Source organism: Dromaius novaehollandiae, chromosome 12 (assembly GCF_036370855.1).
Source record: "Dromaius novaehollandiae isolate bDroNov1 chromosome 12, bDroNov1.hap1, whole genome shotgun sequence".
Classification (NCBI taxonomy): Eukaryota; Metazoa; Chordata; class Aves; order Casuariiformes; family Dromaiidae; genus Dromaius; species Dromaius novaehollandiae.
In genome coordinates, this window is record NC_088109.1 from 2,086,889 (window position 1) to 2,107,018 (window position 20,130).

Below are 20,130 nucleotides of genomic sequence, written 5' to 3' on the forward strand. Positions count from 1 at the left end.
ATGTTAAAGTCCCTTTAGTTTAGCTGGCTGAGCTGCCCATTTACTCAGTGAGTATCAGCGGGCACTGAAGAGACCAGCTATTTAACTGTTCAGGCTACCCTGGCTTCTTTTGACTGAAACTCAACTGTCGATCTGAGTCATAGCGTGGGAGATGAACTCCAGTAAGGGAGGTGTGAGAGGTGGTCCAAAGAGCGACAGTCTCCTCAGCCAACATAGCTGTTTGCAGAGCTCACATCTAGCTAAATCCTGAACAACTGGCTGAAAATTAGGTTGTAATTCTATTGCAGCCATGAGACTAAATTTCACTAACTCCCTGCTTTTATGCTTCTGGACTATGCTACTGCAATACAGACAACTACTAGCAAAGTTAATTTTGTGCCCTTGTCTGTGGACAGGCAAAGTGCCCAAAGCATGCGTGTTCTCTTGGAAGCCATTTCTGGGCACATGAATGAGGAGGTGGCTGGAAATAGCCAGCGAGGAGTTATCAATGGTAAATCATGCTTGGCCAAGCCAATTGCTTTCCACGATAAAACAACTAGATCTGTGGATGAGAAAAGGCTGGTGGACAACTTGACTTTAGCAAGACACTTGACAATCTCCCACAGCAGCCTTGAATGTAAGTTGGCAAGTTACACCTGGATGGGTAGATTAACTATATCGGTAAAAAAAATTATCTGGATTGTCAGGCTCAAAAAGTAGCAGTTGGTGGCTTGTATTCTACTTGGAGGCTGGTTGCAAGAGAAGTTCTTCAGGGCTCCATCCTGGGAGCTATGCTGTCTAGTAAGTTCGCAGATGCTATCAAATTCAGGGCAGCCATCAACGCATCTGAGGGCAAGGCCTCCCTCCATAGGGGAGGGGACCTAGGCAGTCCGGGCGAACTAGCTAACAGGAACCTTATGAAATTCAACAAAGACAAAAGCACTGGGAACAGATTAATGCCTTCAGTGATACAGGCTGGGGACTCCCTGGCAGTGTCATGCTGGAGAACAAGCTAAACTTAAGCTGGAAGCGCACTCTGGCAGCAAGGAAGGTTAACAGCATATTGGTTTTTATTAACAGAAATGTAGGCAGCAGCTTGAGAAAAGTCTCTATTCCCTTTTACTCAGCACTCAGTAAACTACATCAGAAATACTGCATCCTGCCTTGGGCTCCCCAGAACAGAGACACACAAACTACAGCAAGTTCAGCAGAGGATCACCAACATGGCTGGGAGCTGGAGCAATGCTGCAGGAGGAGACGGTGAGGGAATGAAGCTTGTTTACTCCAGAGAAGAGGAAGTGTAGAGGGGCCTGAATGGCAGCCTTCCAGCACCTAGGAGGAGGTTATCAGGAAGACAGAGCCAGGCTCTCTGCAGAGCTGCATGGCAGGAGGATGAAGTCTATAGTGACAAACTACAACAGGGGATGCCCCAACCTGACACAAGGAAAAAAATTTCTCTGTTAAGGGCAGTCAAGCACTGGGGCAGGGATCCAGTCTTTCTCCTTGGAGAGTTTTAAGACCCAACTGGACAAAACTGAGTAGCCTGGTCTGAATTCATTATTGACCTTGCTTTGAGCAGGAGGTTGAATTAGAGACCTCCTGAGGTCCTTTCCAACCTTAAATGCCTAATGAGATAGAAAAGTAGAGCTGTTAAGAGATCTTTCTTCTTCTAAAAGAAAGAATTGGTTTTATTTCTACACTTTGTCACTGCAACCTAGGCCCACTGCTTCTTATCCATCATTAACATGAATGGACTAATTCAGCTTGTGATCTCAATATAATACTAAAATCCTCTTCTACAACACCATCAAAGCTTTCAGTGCCCCATCTATATTTCAGAAGCAATAAGTGACTGCCAAAGTTAAGAATCTTGCATGTATCATTCACGAATTGTATCCTATACTTTTCAAATCAATTTTCCAATTGATCTAGATGATTTTGAATCCTGATCCTTCCCTCTCATGTACTCTCAATCACTTCCAACTTTGTGGTATTTACATATTTAGTATGCATACTGCATATTTCATCATCCACTCAATGAAAAAAGCATTATAAAATGGAGGATGATCACCAGAAGTTCAGCCAGTTCATCCCTCTTCCTATTTTGAAACTGACTGGTAAAGTTTTCAATATTACTGCTAACCATTCTCCACTATTTTTGAGTAAGGTTCTTCTAATTAGCCTTGTACCTACTTTACGGTATTTTCATGTAGAACCAGCAATCATCAGAAGAACTTAAATTGAAAGACCATTAAAATCTTTATGACAAACTAGATGTGACATCAGCTGCTTTTCCTCTATGCATTAGACTCATTTTTGTTCTAGAAGTAAATTAGAAAGTTTAAAATTAAAATTGGAACATTTTAAAATCTGCTTGCTCCAGTTATATTTCCCCTCATCCCCTCACTTATTCTTGGTAATCTTAATTTCCCATCCCTTCACTTCAGTGTCTGAAGTCAATGAAGAAAGCTTAGTTTATCCAACGTGGTCTTTCACCACATTTCCCATCTTTATCCCTACTGAATATCTTGTGGTTTTGTCTTACATTTCTTGAAAGAACTATTAACTCTCTTTACCTCTTTTTGCCTGTCAAACATGCTTCCCATATCTTACCTATATTATGTTTTATTACTAATAAAAACTAATTTAGTTTTAAATCATTAAATCCCTTCCTTCCTTAATGATGCTTGAAAACCAAATGTTATCATTTCCAAGTCAGCTGCAAACAAATTGCTCTCTAACTCCATATTCTCAGCCAATTTCTTACTAGGGTTTAGAACCAAATTTATACCAAACTCTCCTGTGACAACCTGCTGCTTCAAAAAAAAAGACCTAGCAGTAATGTAGTATGTACTTGTGCCTTTCATACGTCTGCTAAACTCAGCCTGAAAACGCATACCCAAAATCAATCTACAGAAAAGCAAAACACATTTAATAGCTAGGTTTGAAGGCTTCTGATATTTGCAAATGCCTCCAGAGATGTGTGTCTTGTATCCCCTTTCACTAAAAATCCACGTGTTTCTGGTGTTCTGCTGGACTTGTGTTGCTCAATGACAGCTTAAATCTAGTGGTGACTCCAACACTAAGCTCCTTGGCGGAATTCTGTCAACATTTTCCCACAATTTCAAAAGTAACGTAAGTAAAAGTAATTTCAAAAGCAAAACAAATCTGTGCTCTACAGAATTGGTTAAAACCCACAAACATCTTCATAGGGAAAGGGCAATTTGGTTTCCTTCGGGAGTAAAACTATTTCTGACAAATGCGGCTCGTCCTGAAGCCACTAGGATGTAGCTTCATGATGAGTTACGTGGAGAAACAGAGTGTACAAGGCCCTAAGGTACAACATATCTGACAAAGAGATGAAGATAATTAAACCTCACGTAGTAGCTGGAAATTAACTTAGCAAAGTAAAATAAAAACTAAAGATGACATGCAAAATTTTAAACTTGAAAATTTTACCAATAGAAGTAATAGTAAGCCTAATACCTCCAGACAAAATGCTTGAATTTCTTCCCAGTTAAAGACAGGAATGCCCAGTATGTTGCCTCATCCATTTTTCTGCTAATATGAGACCGTTTCTTTCTTATGGCACATTTAATATTCTACAGCTCTCTAAATCTGAAAAAGTAATTGGGCTCTCATGACTACATTCGATAGATTATTTTGCAATGTAAAACCTCACTGCATGATTGAGAATCCATTAAATATTTTGCCAGGAGTAAGGAGGCTTATTCCCCTGGCTGAAGGAAAAAAACCTTCAATTTCTGCAAAATTTAAGTTAAATAAATAATAGATTTTCTGCTGTTTTGATTCCTGAAATTGCCTTCTGACTGTGAACTTGATGTGATCAGACAGCACTGTCTTCCTGAATCTGCAAACTAAAGCAACAGTGAAGTGTGAACTGACTAATGGCCATGTCCTGATACCAGCACTGACCTCAGCAGCAAACTGTGCTGCTGACTTTTTCTTCAGGGCTAAGACAGGGGAGTTATTTCTTTATTGTTTTTCAAGGAAAACTCAGGTGTAATAGCCCCAAACTCTCCTCTGTCTATGGCAAATCAGGAATTAATGCCCAAAATTACTACTGTAGGGTGATATACTTCAATATTTCCCCACGTAACACTTTTTTTCTTTCCCCCCAAACCCACTGTTATATGATGAAAATAATCCAAAACAGCAATAGCACGTAGCCTGTTTTAAAAAGTGCCTTTCTTTGGGGGAGAAGTAAATCTTGCACATGAAAAAAATGCCTAGGCACAGACTTATCACTACCTAATCTTATATAACTAAAAATCAAACAACATTTTAAAGTAGGAAATTAGATATTTACAGAAGTCAGACAGACCACAGCAACATTTACTTAGTAAAATCTGTTTTCTCTGGGAGAACATTAAGCTAAGAAATTGTTTTAGAGTAACAGCTTTTTTTTCTTCTAAAAGGAAAGTATCGCCTTGGAAAAGGTCTTCACTTACTCTCCTCTGAGCATCACATGCTGTTCCTCACTTTACAGTTACATCATGACCCTGAACAAAAATAACTGCATTACATAGTCCTAATACAAGAGAATCCAAATAAACAGTGTGAATTGTATTAGTGACTCTACAGTTCATTAATGACACAATTCACATATTATCTAAAACAAATTTAACTTTGCTGTGTACCAATATGAACGTACTAGTGACGAAAAATGATAAAAGTTGGAACTCACTGCAATGAAGGAATGCTTAAAATACAATTACGTAAGCAAAGGATTGTACTCTTTTCCAGTGAAATGCAAACATTCCTATTAAAATGCCCAGCATTTAATATTGCTGTGTGATATTGCCGCACAGAGAGGGCCTTAGTATTCAAGGATTTGTTTTGCTTAAATTAACTCATTCAGTGGTCTCCCTACCTCGTTCTCCATTTTGTGAGTTCAAAAATCTTTGAACAGGGCAAAGATGCTCATTCTCTATGCAAACTCCCGGAAGTATTTTCACTGAAGTATTTTTCATCTGTATCTGCAGACTCTCACGAAAGAATAGGCTAGTAGGTCTCATGTACTTTCTGGACTCACAGAAATCATTGAGGGACTCCAGGCTCTGAAAGCTTTACTTAATGGAAGAAGTATGCTAAACAATGCTGGACCCCACAAAAGGAAGAATTCCTATTTCTCCCAGCAAATTAATAATAACTGTCTCAACGCTGTGTCTAATGAATGCCCACGTAACCCAAAAGCAAGTCAACCTATTAGACGGCTTCATTATATTTCAACATAACTTTCTAAGACATGTCTGCTGCATGGCCCTTTCAGACGAATAGAACTCTGCAGGTAAGTTTAACCGTGATGCACCACAGATTTTGCATTATTGCCCATGTGAGAGACTTCACCACCGCACTTGCAAAAGGCAGGTATTAAACGGCAAACTGCAGATTACCTTATAAAACATCTGCAGAATGCATGCAGGAGCCAGGGGTCTAGAAAACCTGACCTATGAAGAAAAACTGAAAAAGAAATGGGGTCATTTAGCCTAAGGAAGAGAAGACTGAGCGGGACAGAACAACAGTCTTCAAAAACAAGGCCAGGTGCAGAGAAGCAGGGAGTAATCTGTTTCTCTGGACAAGACAGTAAAATGCAAGCTTAAGTTGCAACAAAAAATACTCTGCGTCTAAGATGACTATTAATAAAACTTCCTAACTGTAAGAACAGTAAGCCATGCAAAAGGATTGCCTGGGTAGGCTCTGGAGCCTCCACCAGTAGGCATTTTTGGAAACAGAAGAAGTTGTCAGAAATGCCAGCGACCGTCAATCATGACATTAAGCAGGAGAACGGACTGCATGGCCTCTTGACATTTTCTTTAGTTCTATGAATAAGTGGGAAAAGGATTATTGCTACTTCATTCAATGCTAGTACACTGATTTTAGCAACAAAGATAAAAGTGTACAATCATTTCTATTAGCTGTATTTGATGGATTTGCCCTTTCAGAACTCCTCCTGCTGCTTCTGAAACAACAGATTCAAAAACAAAAGAAAACTGCAAGAAGAAACAATGTTCAATGGCACCTGCACTACTTTTTCAACCAAGTTTTAAAAGCCTTTATAAAAGAGATTTTATATATATTGCATCTATACTTTATTAGAGCTACTGAGCATTTTTCTTTTTATCTTTCCATCCATTCTATCAAAACATATACAGCATGTCATTTCCAAAAGAAAGTTTACCCTGCATTACTTTTAGTACGAATGAGCACTCAAGATACCGACTATTCTGAGGATTACGGTGCAAAAGAGAAAAACATTTAGCTTACAACACTAGTCTAACTAAGAAAACATGCAAGAGAAAAGAATAAAAATGCTTTTTCCCTTCTTCATCAACCCCCAGGAAAACTCAAAAGAATCTCCCACAGATTTCTTACCATTTTATAAAGATCTGAAACACTGATCTGATCTGAATCCACAACCTCAAAGTCCTTCCGAGGAACTAAATCTAGGCCCAAATGTCTGCAAAAGAGAAGGAAGGGACAACGGTAAGTGTAACATGTCACAGCATTCACTATTATCTACTACATGTGCTTACCTCAAGGGCAAGAACTCAGGAAATATTCAGTTGTATTTAATGATTAACAACTGCAGAAAGATTAAACACAGATAATCCTTTTAAATAAAACTAAACATAAATATCAAACCAAAAAAAACCCACTAGGAGCTTGTTACATTTGTTCACCGACTTCAGTGGAGCTACAGCAATTAATACTAGCTGATGAAATATTAAGAAATAAAAGGAAACGCTGTAGGCAAATAAAGTTACTAGTCTGGTTTCTGCTACAATATTTGAGTAGCTTCTTTATCTACAAAATTAAAAAAAGTTCCATCAATAACCCTGTTCAAATGTGCAGATACAGTGCCTTGGAAAGCTGCTTTGAAATTCCTGGTGCTCATGCAACTAAACCTCTGATTTTATCTCTGTATAAACATAGTATTTTTTCTTATTAACAACAGAAACAGGAATTTTAATTGGTATTTTTATTACACAAAGTAACTTCTAATCGGAGATTTTTAGCTCAAATTAAACACATTAATAATTCAAAAAAGGCTCCATCAGGGCAAAGAGGAGGGTCAGCTATAGTTAAAGCAGCTGTCACAGCTGCATATGAGCAGTAAACAGAAAAGGCTATTTTGTAGCCAGGAAATTAATAAGCAACTATTACTAATTAATTCATAATGGTCAACTAAACTTAAAAGGCAGCAAAAAACAACTCTGTAGTTCCTCAGGTTTTGTGGCATAGATTGTTCAGACAATTACAATAAAAAACTATCATAATCACATTCATCAGGAGTAAAATTAAAGAAACGTGAACTAACCATTTCCCAGCTCCTGACTTCTTTCATCTTATAACTTTGATACTTCATTTACAAATATTTCACATTTGAATTTTTTTTTTCTTTTAGACTATAGAGAAATTCAGAGAAGTGCTCTCATGGACTATCTTTGCAGCCTTTCTGTTGCTAACTAGGCAGCAAAAGTGAATTTATGTATGCAATCAGAGATACACACATTCTGTAAAATGATGGCAAATGCAAAATTTTATTTGAAAAACCTCTCAGGTACTACCAAATAGTTGTATGGCGCCAAAACCAGAGACCTCCAAGCAATCCAATGTCCATTTCCAAGGAGGTCACTTAAACGAGGACCAAGGTGGAGAGCCAGCGCTTCGGATGACGTCCCACTTCGCTTGCTGCACAGTGTACTTTTCTATTACTTCAAGTTTTCCAACTCCCTTCATTTTCTTTTGAAACTCATCTGCTGCTTAATCAGACTTTCCTTCTTTAATTATATCCCTGAACTATCATGTCTCAAAAACACAGTTCAGCCCTTGTCCACTTACTGGCAAACAGCTGCTGGGCAGTACTGCAATCGCTCTTAAAGTACTGTGCTGGCAAGCTGGAATTTTCACATCCTTTGTTCTTTGCCAAAAACAATTATATTTTCAATGCAAAAAGGAACAACTTTGCCTCCTCAATGTAATTTTCATGTCAAATATCAGTTTGCATGCTCCAGGACTAAGCTGTGAAAGTGATGGCTATACACTTTTTTATTATTTTTAATTGGTGACATGTATTTTTCCTTTGTTCTCAAAGCCAACCACCTTCATTGTGGGCTATCCATGGGCTAAACACAGGCTATCGCTGGACCAAGGCCAGCATCTGAAAACTGCAGCTACAAAGATGAAAATTACTATATCTAACTGCCAAATGAATAAGATTAAAATGAGAATACACTAAGCAATCCTCAGCTGTAGGTGCCGCTAAGGTCTACATATAATAGAAAGTCCAGAGCTATAGCACAAAACATAGTAACAGGTAAAAATAGTAATATGCATAGTCTAGGTAAAAGTAAAATTATTTCTATAGTACATATATAAACAATTTTTATACATTATAGCTATATCTATAAACATATATAAAAATATAAAAATATGAAAAAGATTAGTGGTCATATTCATATTCCTTTACAGAAAAACTTTTCTTGAGTCTGAAAAACTCATCCATTTTCAAAATAACATGTACATACACACACACACACTCACTCCAAGAGTATTCAGGAAAGAATTTACCCTCTACATAGGGATAACAACAGCGGATGACTTCCTAATAATGCCTCCAAAAGCACAGAATAGAGTATTGTAGTTCCCATGCAGTTACAAACTACCATTAGAGTTTTACAGAAAAACTGCTGAAGCTAATCACAGCTTGATATTGTTCTAGGCTCATGATTTCAACCCTCTAGAGAGGTAAGGTCAAACAGTGGTTGGACTCATTACTCAGTACATGACAAAGATATTATCTTCTACTTAACAATGTTCAACACAACTGCAGTAGCATCCCTTTGGAACCTACCACATATCCTATTTTTAGTCAAATCCCTTAACACCATGGGTTTCCAGCCCCAAAGATTCGCATTCTCTAATACTATGTCAATGCTGAACAATATTTGCTCCCAGCAAATAAAGGCGTCTTTTTCCTCAAGTACTAACATCCTCTCATTTATTGTGCAGGCTGAAGTTCATGTCTACATAAACATTTAATTTGTATCAGTTATTTTTGTCTGTGAAGGACTGACAAGATAAAGCTTGAAATGGCAATGATATGGTAGTAGCCCACTTTGACTGTTTATAACGAAATACTATGGGAATTCAAGAGCACCAGCTCAGGGCTGCCAAGCAGTATTTCTGCAAAATGTAGCGTATGTGAAAATTAGGTAACATGGCGTTTTGTTCATTTGACAGTTCCCCTCTCCACAGTGCTTCGTTTCACAAGCAAACTCTTGTGGTTTTTACCCTGCCTTAACTGCCTTTCAGAAACATTTCCCAAGTCTACCAAGGAAAAAAACCCCAACTCTACCAACTACATCTTTTGATAGAATAGACAGACAAGTCCGGTTAAGCTGACATTTGGATAGTTCTCCTTTTCCACACAGCCAGTCTTTAGAAGTAGAGCTGTACTTTTCCTTTATTGGGGGAATATCTAATATTTTCCACATATTTAGAGTGTGAATGCCAGACCATTCAGAACTCATAAAACACAAGTCGCAAGCACTCTTAGTGGAAGAACCATGCAGAAATGCTGTCGTTTGCCTAAAGCGTCCTTCCCAGAAGCAGGTCTACTCTTGAAGAGGAGCCTGGGAGAACTCACTGCAATTCTAGGTTGCTCAAGATCTGATCCTCTTCGCTCCAAAAATGTGCATTTTGTTTCTACTTCCAATCTTTCTCACTTTCATTTTCCAGCCACTGATTTTCCTTGTTCCTTTTCTGACTACATCAAAGCCTCATTTAATATCAGGCATATTTACCTTATGCAAATACATTTACAAAGGTGGAGAAGGGAAGGGAAACGGTCCTGACAGCTATACACAAACCATGTGCAGACTTTAAATAAGATTTTAAAGAAATAAAACACAGGTGTCTATGGAAAACAGAATATATGCACATATGTTTGTGAAAATGAGACTGTGTTAATACACTTTCTTTGGTAAAATTGAAGTATTTTGTATACAAACAAACTGCAGGGGCTCTAATCTATCAAGAAATGACTAAAACATAAGAAATTATTTCTTAAAACGAAGAAGATGGGGACTAGTAGAAGGAACGTAATCTTAGCAAGGAATTGGTTAAAGATGACAGCAAATACTTCTGAATAAGGAGGTATCAGGCTAGAAAGAGGGGTTATTAACATTTTCTTCAAAGACCGACATCCAAGAGAGTTCCTCACAATTTTAATGCCTATTCAATCATCACATTAATTTAGGGACATTCAGGAGTGGAAAAAATTATTATATATTTAGACAAAAATGACAACTAATCTTTCTGCAGCCTCCTTACTGGCATTTCGTTACGCTTGTTTAAATTGTTCACTCCTTGTCTGATCATCTTTGATGCAACAGGGGCAATTACCGTAACAGGCATCTCTTTAGCTCTCACAGGCATCTCCAAATATCAAACGCTCTTTAAATCATTTTCTCTTCAGCCATCCCACGCATCGAAATGAAACGGGATGCAAGAGCTGTAAAGCCTGGTCAAGTTTTAATCCCAGCCTAGAAACTAAGAGCCCAAAACTGCAAGTAACCTGACTTAGCACAAGATCTTTGTCAGCTGTCTCAAGAATGAAAGACAAATTATGAACCAACTCCTGCAGCTATTGTTAGAACAACTACTTACTGCTAGTGTAGTGTTGTACTAGTCAAATATTCAGTCACATCAGAGCAGCGGTGGAAAGGTCACAGTGCTGACAGCCATTTGTTCCGAGACCGGTAGCTAGGTACGCATATAATGGGAACTGTTAATATTATGAAATTTTATATAAAAAGACGGTGGCAAACATTTGGAGCGAGGGCAGGATGAGAGCGAGCCGTGCCGCAAATGCCCCCGCGTTTTCCTCCTGCACGCAGAACTTGGACGGGCTGCTCCGAGCTGCTCCCGTGCCCCTCGAATGCCGGCAGGGCCGAGCGGCAGCACGTGCTCTGCCTGGCAGCTTCCCGAGGGATCATCTGGTCCACACCTGCTAACCAGCCAGCCAGGAGGCTTGGCAAAACAGACCCCTGCTACATCCATACCCCATCCTTCCTTTCACTGGAGGAACTAATTTAGAAATCTCATTTTTATGTAGCTGCCAACTTTGAAGAAACAGAGAGGAACTCAACGTTACCATGATCACTACTACCCCATGGGACGGAGAACAGAACCGTAGATGACATAAGTGCGTTAGTCTCATTCCTTCAGGAAGCGAGGTAAAACAGCGTCCTTTTAAACCACACCTTTTTATTTCAAGGATATCATAAGCTTCAGAGCGAAACAAGAGGGAAGAGAAATAATGTGTTTTTTCGACCGTATTTTCCCCTTTTCCTTCTGTACCCGAGAACAGTGACTGAGCAACGGATAGCCTGCAGCATGAAATAGGTGACAAGTAAAGATTTATTTTGATATAGACACAGGAACCTCTTCAATTTATGAATGTCATCTTTACATGCTTTTCTGGAGCTAGGATGACTTGCAGAATAGAAAAAGCTGGCTAAACTCCATGAGACCATCCTTTCTAAGTAGCTTCAAATGCATTTTTTACAAACTTTAAGCTAATTGTTGCAACACTTCCAGGAAGTGATCATTATTCCCTTTATGGTATGGGTATACCCTTATGGTAAATATGACAAGCAAGAAGGCAACTCACTCTAGGTCCAAAAAGAAGCTCCTAAGGATGCCAGCATTGAAACTCAGGATTTACTGCTTTCTAACACCATGCTTAGTTCATCGGATCACACTATCCCCTCTACATTTTAGCAGTAAGTGCTAGCATTGCCACTGTCAGTGGCTAATCCATTACAGTTAATATAAGAGAAAGACCATGTCTTTCAAAAACAGCTTTATCTATCTTTCACATCATCATCCAAGTAGATTTCTCTCTGTTTGAAACGTTCATTTGCAACTTTTGGTCACCTATGGATCTTCCTATGCAAAATGTATAACAATTTCCCACTATATTTGGAAGACTTTTTTTTCCCCAACGCAAATGATTTTTAATACATTCTACATGAAAAGTAACAACCTTTGACTAAGCTATGTGTATGATGGCTCCTCCTTCCCTACTCTGTTTCTCTGCCCAAATACAGAGCAGACGACACTTACAGGAAAGGCATCGTCCTCCCTCAGTATAATGGGGAAACTGATTGTGCTCACAAACTTGGATGCTTTCTGCTAATCTCCTGGCAGATACTATGTTAACCCAAAAGAAGCCGGTCTGAATTTAATATGAGCTCTGCTTTTTAAGTTCAACTACTCCGAAGAAAACTTCATCTTTCTTTTTGGTAAAGATGGAACGCGTATGCTGCTGCAACTGTTTTTGTGCAGTGCAGCAGAAGCAGAGCATTCACGTTTCAAATAGCAGCTCTGTAAGGCAGATTGCTTCCTTTCTTTTTGATGCAAGAGACTCTTAAGGAAGAAAAATTGTTAGTAAAAAAAAGTTTATTTCTGGTTTATCACTGTAAGCATGAACAACAGTTGAAAAAACTTACCTATTCATCAAAAAAAAAAAGCAAAATCAACTTTCTATTTTGTTTACTTTTTTGTTTACTTGTTTTTTGTTTTCCTTGTTACTTACAGACTATCGGACACTTCCAATAGCATTTCAGACTTCAGTGGATCAATGTTCTAACAACTACAGAGTGAAACGTTTTTAAAAACCAAAAGTATTCGTTATATTCCGTGTAAAACCTAGCAAGATATGCAGAAAAGAGATCGTACACTAGATTTTTAGCTCTGTGAAAATACCTAGCAACATGCTTAAAACCAAGTCTAAAAGCACAAAGACACTTATTTCAAGGGAGTAATTTCTGCTCTTTTGAGTGACTGGGAAACAGCGTCTACATTGCAACCGGTCACTGCACGCACAGGAAAACAAGCTAACTGTGGGTAACTGGAAGAGGTAACAAAACATTGTAAAAAAAGGAATTTGTATCCAGGATCATAGTTTTGTACTGGGGGAAAAGAATGTGTAAGCAACAGAGAATTCATTAACTTTCTACCATGAGTGGAAAACAGTATTGCATTATAAGAATGACTAGGAACAGTATAAAAAGTTAGCAGCATTAATTTTAAAATGAATTATTATTTTTACATTTTTAATAAACCAAACCACAGAGCAGAATTTCTTAAGATTTTAGATTAAGCACAAAAAATAAGCAAAAGAAGTTCAGTGTATTTCTTCGGAACATGGCCCAAACAAGTTCTTTTGCCCCCCCCCCAAAAAAAAATCTCTAACTACTAACCTAAGGAGTATATTTGTCCCTGGATTTCTGCCAACTCCCACAAGAACACAAAGGACAACTGTCAGACCCTCTGCCAGTGCGTTTAAAGGAAAGTGGTACCAGTTCAACAAACAAAAAACCCTGCTGACTGGTGGTGACAGGAAGCTTACAACATTCCCTCCCAAATAATCCAATGCATTAATGGCCAACATCGGGATCAAAGTAGTCCCATACTAAATAATCATATGTACAGCATATTAAATGTATTAGATTACCTGTTTTCTGAAAATTACTTGGTCATAGAATATCTCCTATTATATTGGACTACATCTTTAGTAATTACAGATCTGCTCAAACTGTATGTATTTAAGTTTCTCTGTTAATATTAATGCACATTACATTTTTCATTTATTTCATTTGCACATTTCAAATATGATAGCAGTAGCAATGAACATTATCACATTCTTCGAGAAACGGCATTACTCTGCAAGTTCTGTGTATACGGAAATCATTTGGTCTTAACAAATTAACTCATATGGTCATGAGTTTTATAATAAAACTCAGAGAAGGGAGATAAAATACATTAAGAATTCTCCTAAAAATTCTCTGAAAAGGGTGAGATTACAGAAAGATCTTCCAAACTTCCAGTCTCTTTTTTTATTTAAATATTGTTATATCTGTACATTTATATAGGTACAGGTACAATTAGATATCTCTTTGATCATATGCCTTTTTTATCCCGTTCCTTTATTGATACCCCTCCTTGTTCTAGCATGCATCTCTGATATTATGCACCTTTTTCTCTAGGGAGGATAAATATCTGCTCTTATATAGTAAGAAACACAGAATTGCCATTTGTTTGCCAGTAACCTGAGCAGAGGAATTTAATGATGAACATATTTATACCTGCTGATTCCACTGCTGCTTCTCCATAGCTGTCAGTCATTGGACTTGCTTTTAAAAGTTTTAATGTATTCCTTATTTTATGATTTTTTTTTAATTAAAAAACCTTTCTATAGTCACCTAGTTGACCAGCCTCTTGCCTTCACTGCTGCATTGCTGTTTAGTCTCATCACCTTTTTTCTCATGACATTTTTGCAAGTTCCTGTTGCTAATTTCATGCATACACCCTTCGAGCAAAAACATCTAGGCCTAACGTTCAAACACAGTTTCTTCGTTCCCATTCACTCTAGTGGAAATGACATGGGAAAATATCTATGCGTGGCACAGCAGAACAACGACCTGATGTAGTTTATCAGTCTTCGTCCTACAGACCTTTCTTTTAACAAGAGAGAAGCTCAGTTTAGCGAGGGGGCTAGCTAAAGCTTCATGAACGTAATCAAGTACATCTCAGAGGGAGTCCTGAAGTAGGTGACTAAGGAATGGAGTCAAGACAACATATGTTAATGAAAAAATCATTTGACTTCCTTCCTTAGTTGGTGACTTAAGAGTTTTTCTCCCCTGTATGTCAATTAACACTAATGCTACTCCTAGCTGAAAAACAGTTGCTATGTGCCTGAGGAGGGTGATATTTCCTTTGAAAAGGTCATGTGCATGTCTTGCATAACTTATCTGTCTGATGCACTATAACTCAGAACTAGAAAGCCTGTTTTAAATTTGTTGTTTTCTAAGAAACAACTGTGGAGAACAGCTAGTTTTTGTTTAATAGTAATTATTTGCCATTTCAGCTTCTATCTGAATTGCTGCCTTCTTTGGCTCTTTAAAAACTGTAAAAAAAATTATATTTGATTTCCAAATATGCAAATATTTTACCTGCTTGCAAGTTTTCCTGGAAGAAAAAAACACTTTTTTAAAAAAGTAAGAGCTATTTAAAAATAATTAGAACAAACAGTACCCAGCCGGTACCTTTACTTACTCATTGCCCCAGTCCAGCCTCACTGTGAGGTGTCTCTTGACCTCTCGCACCTGATCCTGCGTCAAGTGACCTGACAGCAGCTGTCTACGTAGGTCAATGAGTTCATTCATCACATGGCGCAGTTTGTAGAAAAGATCTACCTTATGTTTCTGCAGAAGCATTTTTGGGGGAGGGAAGAGAATGAGAGCAAGAGAGAGAGAGAGAGAGAAAGGCAGAAATGCAGAGAGAGGGAAAGAAAGAAAGAAAGAGCAAAAGAAAAGAGATAAGAGATTAATAAATTACCAGCTTTTCATACAGTTACCCTAGAGGTACATTAATTCAGGTTGCACAAGCTATAAAACACTTATGTCAAAAAGCAGCATTCACTGATACTATCTGAACTGGATTGCTTTCTGCTCCTGAAGTTTAGGGCTCAATCTTGCCCAGGGGTCCATTTTCTGCTGGAACCTAATGCTATAGGTAAAGGATTCATTGTAAGTAACAGGGATCACTTACACAAAATCATGTAATAAACTCAAAGTTTTGGCCTTAAAGTAACAAATAGAGAAAAAAGTTTGTCCTTGGTTGGTAGCTAACATAACTGCTATGAACAGTTGAACAATGATTCACCAAAACTGAAAAACACTTTTAATATTGTAGGTACTCCGCTTACTAAAATTACCCTGTTTTCTGTGTTAGGTAGGGAATAAATGACTACTCATTAGCTGCATTCTGAAAGGGAATAAAGCAATTAATGATGAAATCCACCTGTACAGCTACTCTAAAAGAGGAAAATTACTGCAGATAGTAAAAACACCACCTCCCACCACCAGCAAACAAGCCCCGACAAACCCACCCAGCAGTCCGTTCCAACAAAACGATATTCTTCAAATAAGGAAAACAGCAGATAGCAGGGGAAATGGATGCTCTCCCTCCAGCAGATAACTACACGGGAGGTCTGCAAATGGGCAACTCTGAGGCTAGCAAAGGCCACCCAAAGCACCCCTGAAACAAGGATGGGTGTCCAAGCTATTCCCGTATCTGCCATTTCTCCAGTGAAAGCTGGTCGAGAAAATGAAGGCCATTTTAAAATATTTACTAGGCCACAAAAGCTGCAGTCTATGAAGGAGACCCAAGACCCTATCTTCTTTAAATACTCAAAGGCCAACGCTTTCAAAATTGATGAGAATTGTTGTTCCAGAAGGCTCCCATCTATGCAGCCCTGTGAATGTCCCAATTCAATAGCAGTTGAATGCTGTCTTTTAAAACCTCTCTCCATTCCCAAAAGCATGCAAAGCTTGAGACGCCAGAATCTCATCTGGGGAAAACACTGACCACGTGGACTGAAACTGAGACTCAGCAGGCCAACACTGGCTTGACGTAATTATATTTCTCTTCATAAATAAGTGTTATGAAAGCTCCCTAAATGAGGAGATATGCATTCATTAAGACTAGGTCTGACAGAGGAAGATCCACAAAGGAAAACATAAGTGTGTGCTATTACAGCATATTAGTAGAAAAATGTTTTTCATCTATCTTACTGAAAAAAGTAGAATTTCAATCTACCTGAATTTTTCTACAAGACCACTAGATTTGTATGATTTAGGAAAAGAGTTCTTACAACGCACTCAATTAGTCTGAAACTGATTTCACATCTCTCTTGCTGAAGCACATGAAGCACTGTCAGGATCATACAGTGTTGTTATCAAACAATTCTGAGATGAAAAGATACCCAATCTTTCAACTATGTATCAACATTAGCTATGGTCCCGTCTGAAGAATTGAAACACAGACACCAGACATAACAGCAAATCATATGCGCTTATTCTAGGATGTATGCCCTGCGGAGTTGATAAGAAGTCCAAATGACTAGAACTGTGATAGGTTTTCTCGCTAAACGTGGTCAAAAGTAAAACTTATCCAAATGAAAGAAAATGATATAGGAAACATCTGTTTTTATGTGCACAAGAGTTTTAATTTTCTGACACAAGACAAAGGCATTAGCATTTGGGACTATCAGATAAACAAATTAGCTATATAATGCAGCAATATAATGCTGATTAAACAGTTGGCACTGAAATGATCATTAGCATCAGGCTCCAAAATCATCATACTCAGACTTCCCCAACAAACCCATTGAGACGAAAAAGTCACTTCCCTCACTCTAGTAATAACAGTTCAAGGCCACCCATCAATTCAAGTGCAGAACACTATGCTGGCGATACTATATGTTCTGGACTCATTTTTACAGTAAGTATCAGAAACACTTATTTCAAGTATAACTGAAAAATGAGATTCTAGAACAATTTTGTAATAGCAAATCATGTGAGGTCCTAATCAACGAGCTGGAACAAAACAAAATACCACCCAAACTCCGCTGCCTCTCTTGTACTCCATGATCACGACAACGTGCCCTTTTCAGCTGTAGTTCTCAGGCTTACTCTTTGACAGATATTTCATCTGCTTTACATATAATGAGCAAGTACTGATAGAGTGCTAAAAATATGGTGTCCTTTTCTGAAAATACAAGTTAGTCCCCCATAAAGAGGGGACTATCAGAGAGTAGATACCAACTGTGGAAAGCCAGAGGAGCTACAGCTGTGATCTCAGGCAAACTTATGAAGCAAAGCACAGATGCAAGTTTGAGGAAAGTGAAGGAGAACACCCACGTGAGACAAAGAGTTAGAACAGAGTTGAAGGTAGTAAATTCCAGCTTCGCAGGTAGCTAAGGTTTTGAAACAGTCAAGAAACAGTTTATAATCCCCTCCCTCTGACCCCAGGAGCCTAGTAAATAGTAAGGTCCATCTGGCAGAGAGCACCACACATTTTTAATTACTTTCCTCTGTCTTTCTCTCTGGATTAAACAAACAAACCCCTCCAAAACTCATCATTAAGCTCAGATAATCAGTTTTCTTTACATGGAGGTAGGAATCCTGCTTAAATCAAAGCAGATGATCCTGGACACATTTTCAGAAAACCTGTCTTAGGCACTATAGCCATTTGAGCAATTTTAGTCAGTGGGAGTAGCCCCAGAAAGAAACCTGCAACTTTTTTCATCTTGTTAGTAACTAAATAAAAATACAAGCCAATCTCACATGCAACTGCTCATTCTGCTTTACAGTGAATTTTCATATGACCTACCACATCCTATTTTTCATCTTGCTCTAGCTTTGTCACAGGTTACCAAGCCACGAGCACCTTACCAGTCCCTCCAGAATGACCTGCTGTGTGCACATACGTGAACATATCTGGCAATTGTTTTGTATCCAAAATATTACAGTAAACTTTTTTGCAAAAATTTTTATGGTAATAATTAAGGTGTGTCAGGGACAAGGTATCTGTACAGACGTAATGAATTGAGGAATCTCTTATTATAAGCAGCACAAGCCTGTCCTCCTGCATGTCTTGTTGCCTTTTTTTATTCCCTGTAGCTAGATGCAGAATACATTTCCCGGGTTCCTATGATCTATTACTACTGACAAGTCCCACTGTGTTGCTTAGATAATCTTCACATGTACAGTTACACTTCAAAAAGTGGAACTGTGGCATTATTTTTCTCTTAATGTCTCCCTATTCTATGGAGATCAAAAGTCAAAAGATGTTTCTTGTATTCTGTTTTTTAAACAGATAATGATATAAAACAAATCTGCAAAACAAAAACAGAAGCAGAGCAGAGCATGCATTTTCTGTCGCTTCTCGGTATTCCTAGTAAAGATTCTAAAATCAGAAGATGGCTGACAAAGGTGCTTCATGCTTCAAAATAATAACTATTTCACTCTTTCATGCCTACAGTGGCTTTGAGATATTATTAAACAGTCTACCTTTGTGTTTTTCCCTAATACATACCACATGACATTAAAATATATAAGAGATCACTGTATTATGGAAGATGACCTATTTAAAATCACTCTTGTTACCATGAATACATTAAACACTACCATGAAGAAGTTATGATTTTGTGTTTCTGCAGAGAAGTCCTTTCAGACACTTCCTATACAAGTGCCCTGGGCTGTAAGGGAGGAGAGAGGCAAACAAAATTATTTTTATAAGGGCAAGTGAGTAGGCTTCTCTCAGGTTCCTTGTTATGGATCTAGGGATCTAATTTTAGATATTAAAGAGTGCAAACATCATAAGCACAGGAAAGGAAATAACGTGGCTGGAAACAACACACAATCCAGCCTCTCTCTCCAAATTTGTTTGGGCTTTTTAATTAAACAAATCATTTTATAAAATAAAGCTCTGCTAGAAATTCTAGATTTGTGCTATATCCGTAGTTTAATCTTATCCAAAATCTTTAATACTATTACCATACAAACCTTAACCACTATAAAACTACAAACTTTACAAGAAACATTTTAATACTCAAATTATTTCCCAGCGGTGCCATTCTTATGAGGCTTCCTGCCATAAACAGATAATTCATTTTCAAATCATTCAAATTAGCATTAAACAATTACAAGGATATGTTTTACTTCAAAGAGACACTGTTCTTCTGGAAGAATAAAGAAGGATAAATAACTGTCATAATCTGACAATACATAAGATGCTTTTTGTCTACAGTCTCTTTGCTCTTCTAGGTTTGTGATGAACTCAACTCCAATTAGATCTTTGGCCTTTATATACCATTATCTGAACTGCATGATGAAACTTGTCCTCACATTTCTGTAAGGACTATGAAACTGTTAATAGATTTGTATTTCCAGTAACAAGTCTTTTTTTTGGTTTTTTTTGTTTGTTTGTTTGTTTTTCTTTAACATAAACAGAGCAGGATTGCCCCGTTTCAAGAACCTACAGTACAAGGAAACAGTATATAAAAGATAGGCAAGAGTAAGACAGATCAAAACATGACATATACTTCATTTATACAAGTATCAATTATCCCAGCTACTTCTCAGTTTAGTAATTCTCAGTTGGGTCATGTCATGGGCATCACAGATGAGGGGCCTTTTGATGGATAAAAATCAGACTTTACAGGTCAGTACGAGAAGTCTTAGGGATAAGGAAAAACTGAAGAAAAACTTG

General features: G+C 37.9%; 1 protein-coding gene across 2 annotated transcripts in view; it reads right to left on the reverse strand.

Moving 5' to 3' along the window:
- The window catches only part of DOCK3 (dedicator of cytokinesis 3), a 211,020-nt gene that overhangs the window by 127,300 nt on the left and 63,590 nt on the right, over positions 1 to 20,130 (reverse strand). For both annotated transcript variants that reach the window (XM_026106615.2, XM_026106614.2), the window contains exons 6-7: positions 15,130 to 15,278; positions 6,376 to 6,460 (exon numbers count right to left, since the gene is read on the reverse strand). In XM_026106615.2, coding sequence (XP_025962400.2) covers positions 6,376 to 6,460; positions 15,130 to 15,278 — 234 coding nt within the window. The remainder of the gene's footprint in view (positions 1 to 6,375; positions 6,461 to 15,129; positions 15,279 to 20,130) is intronic.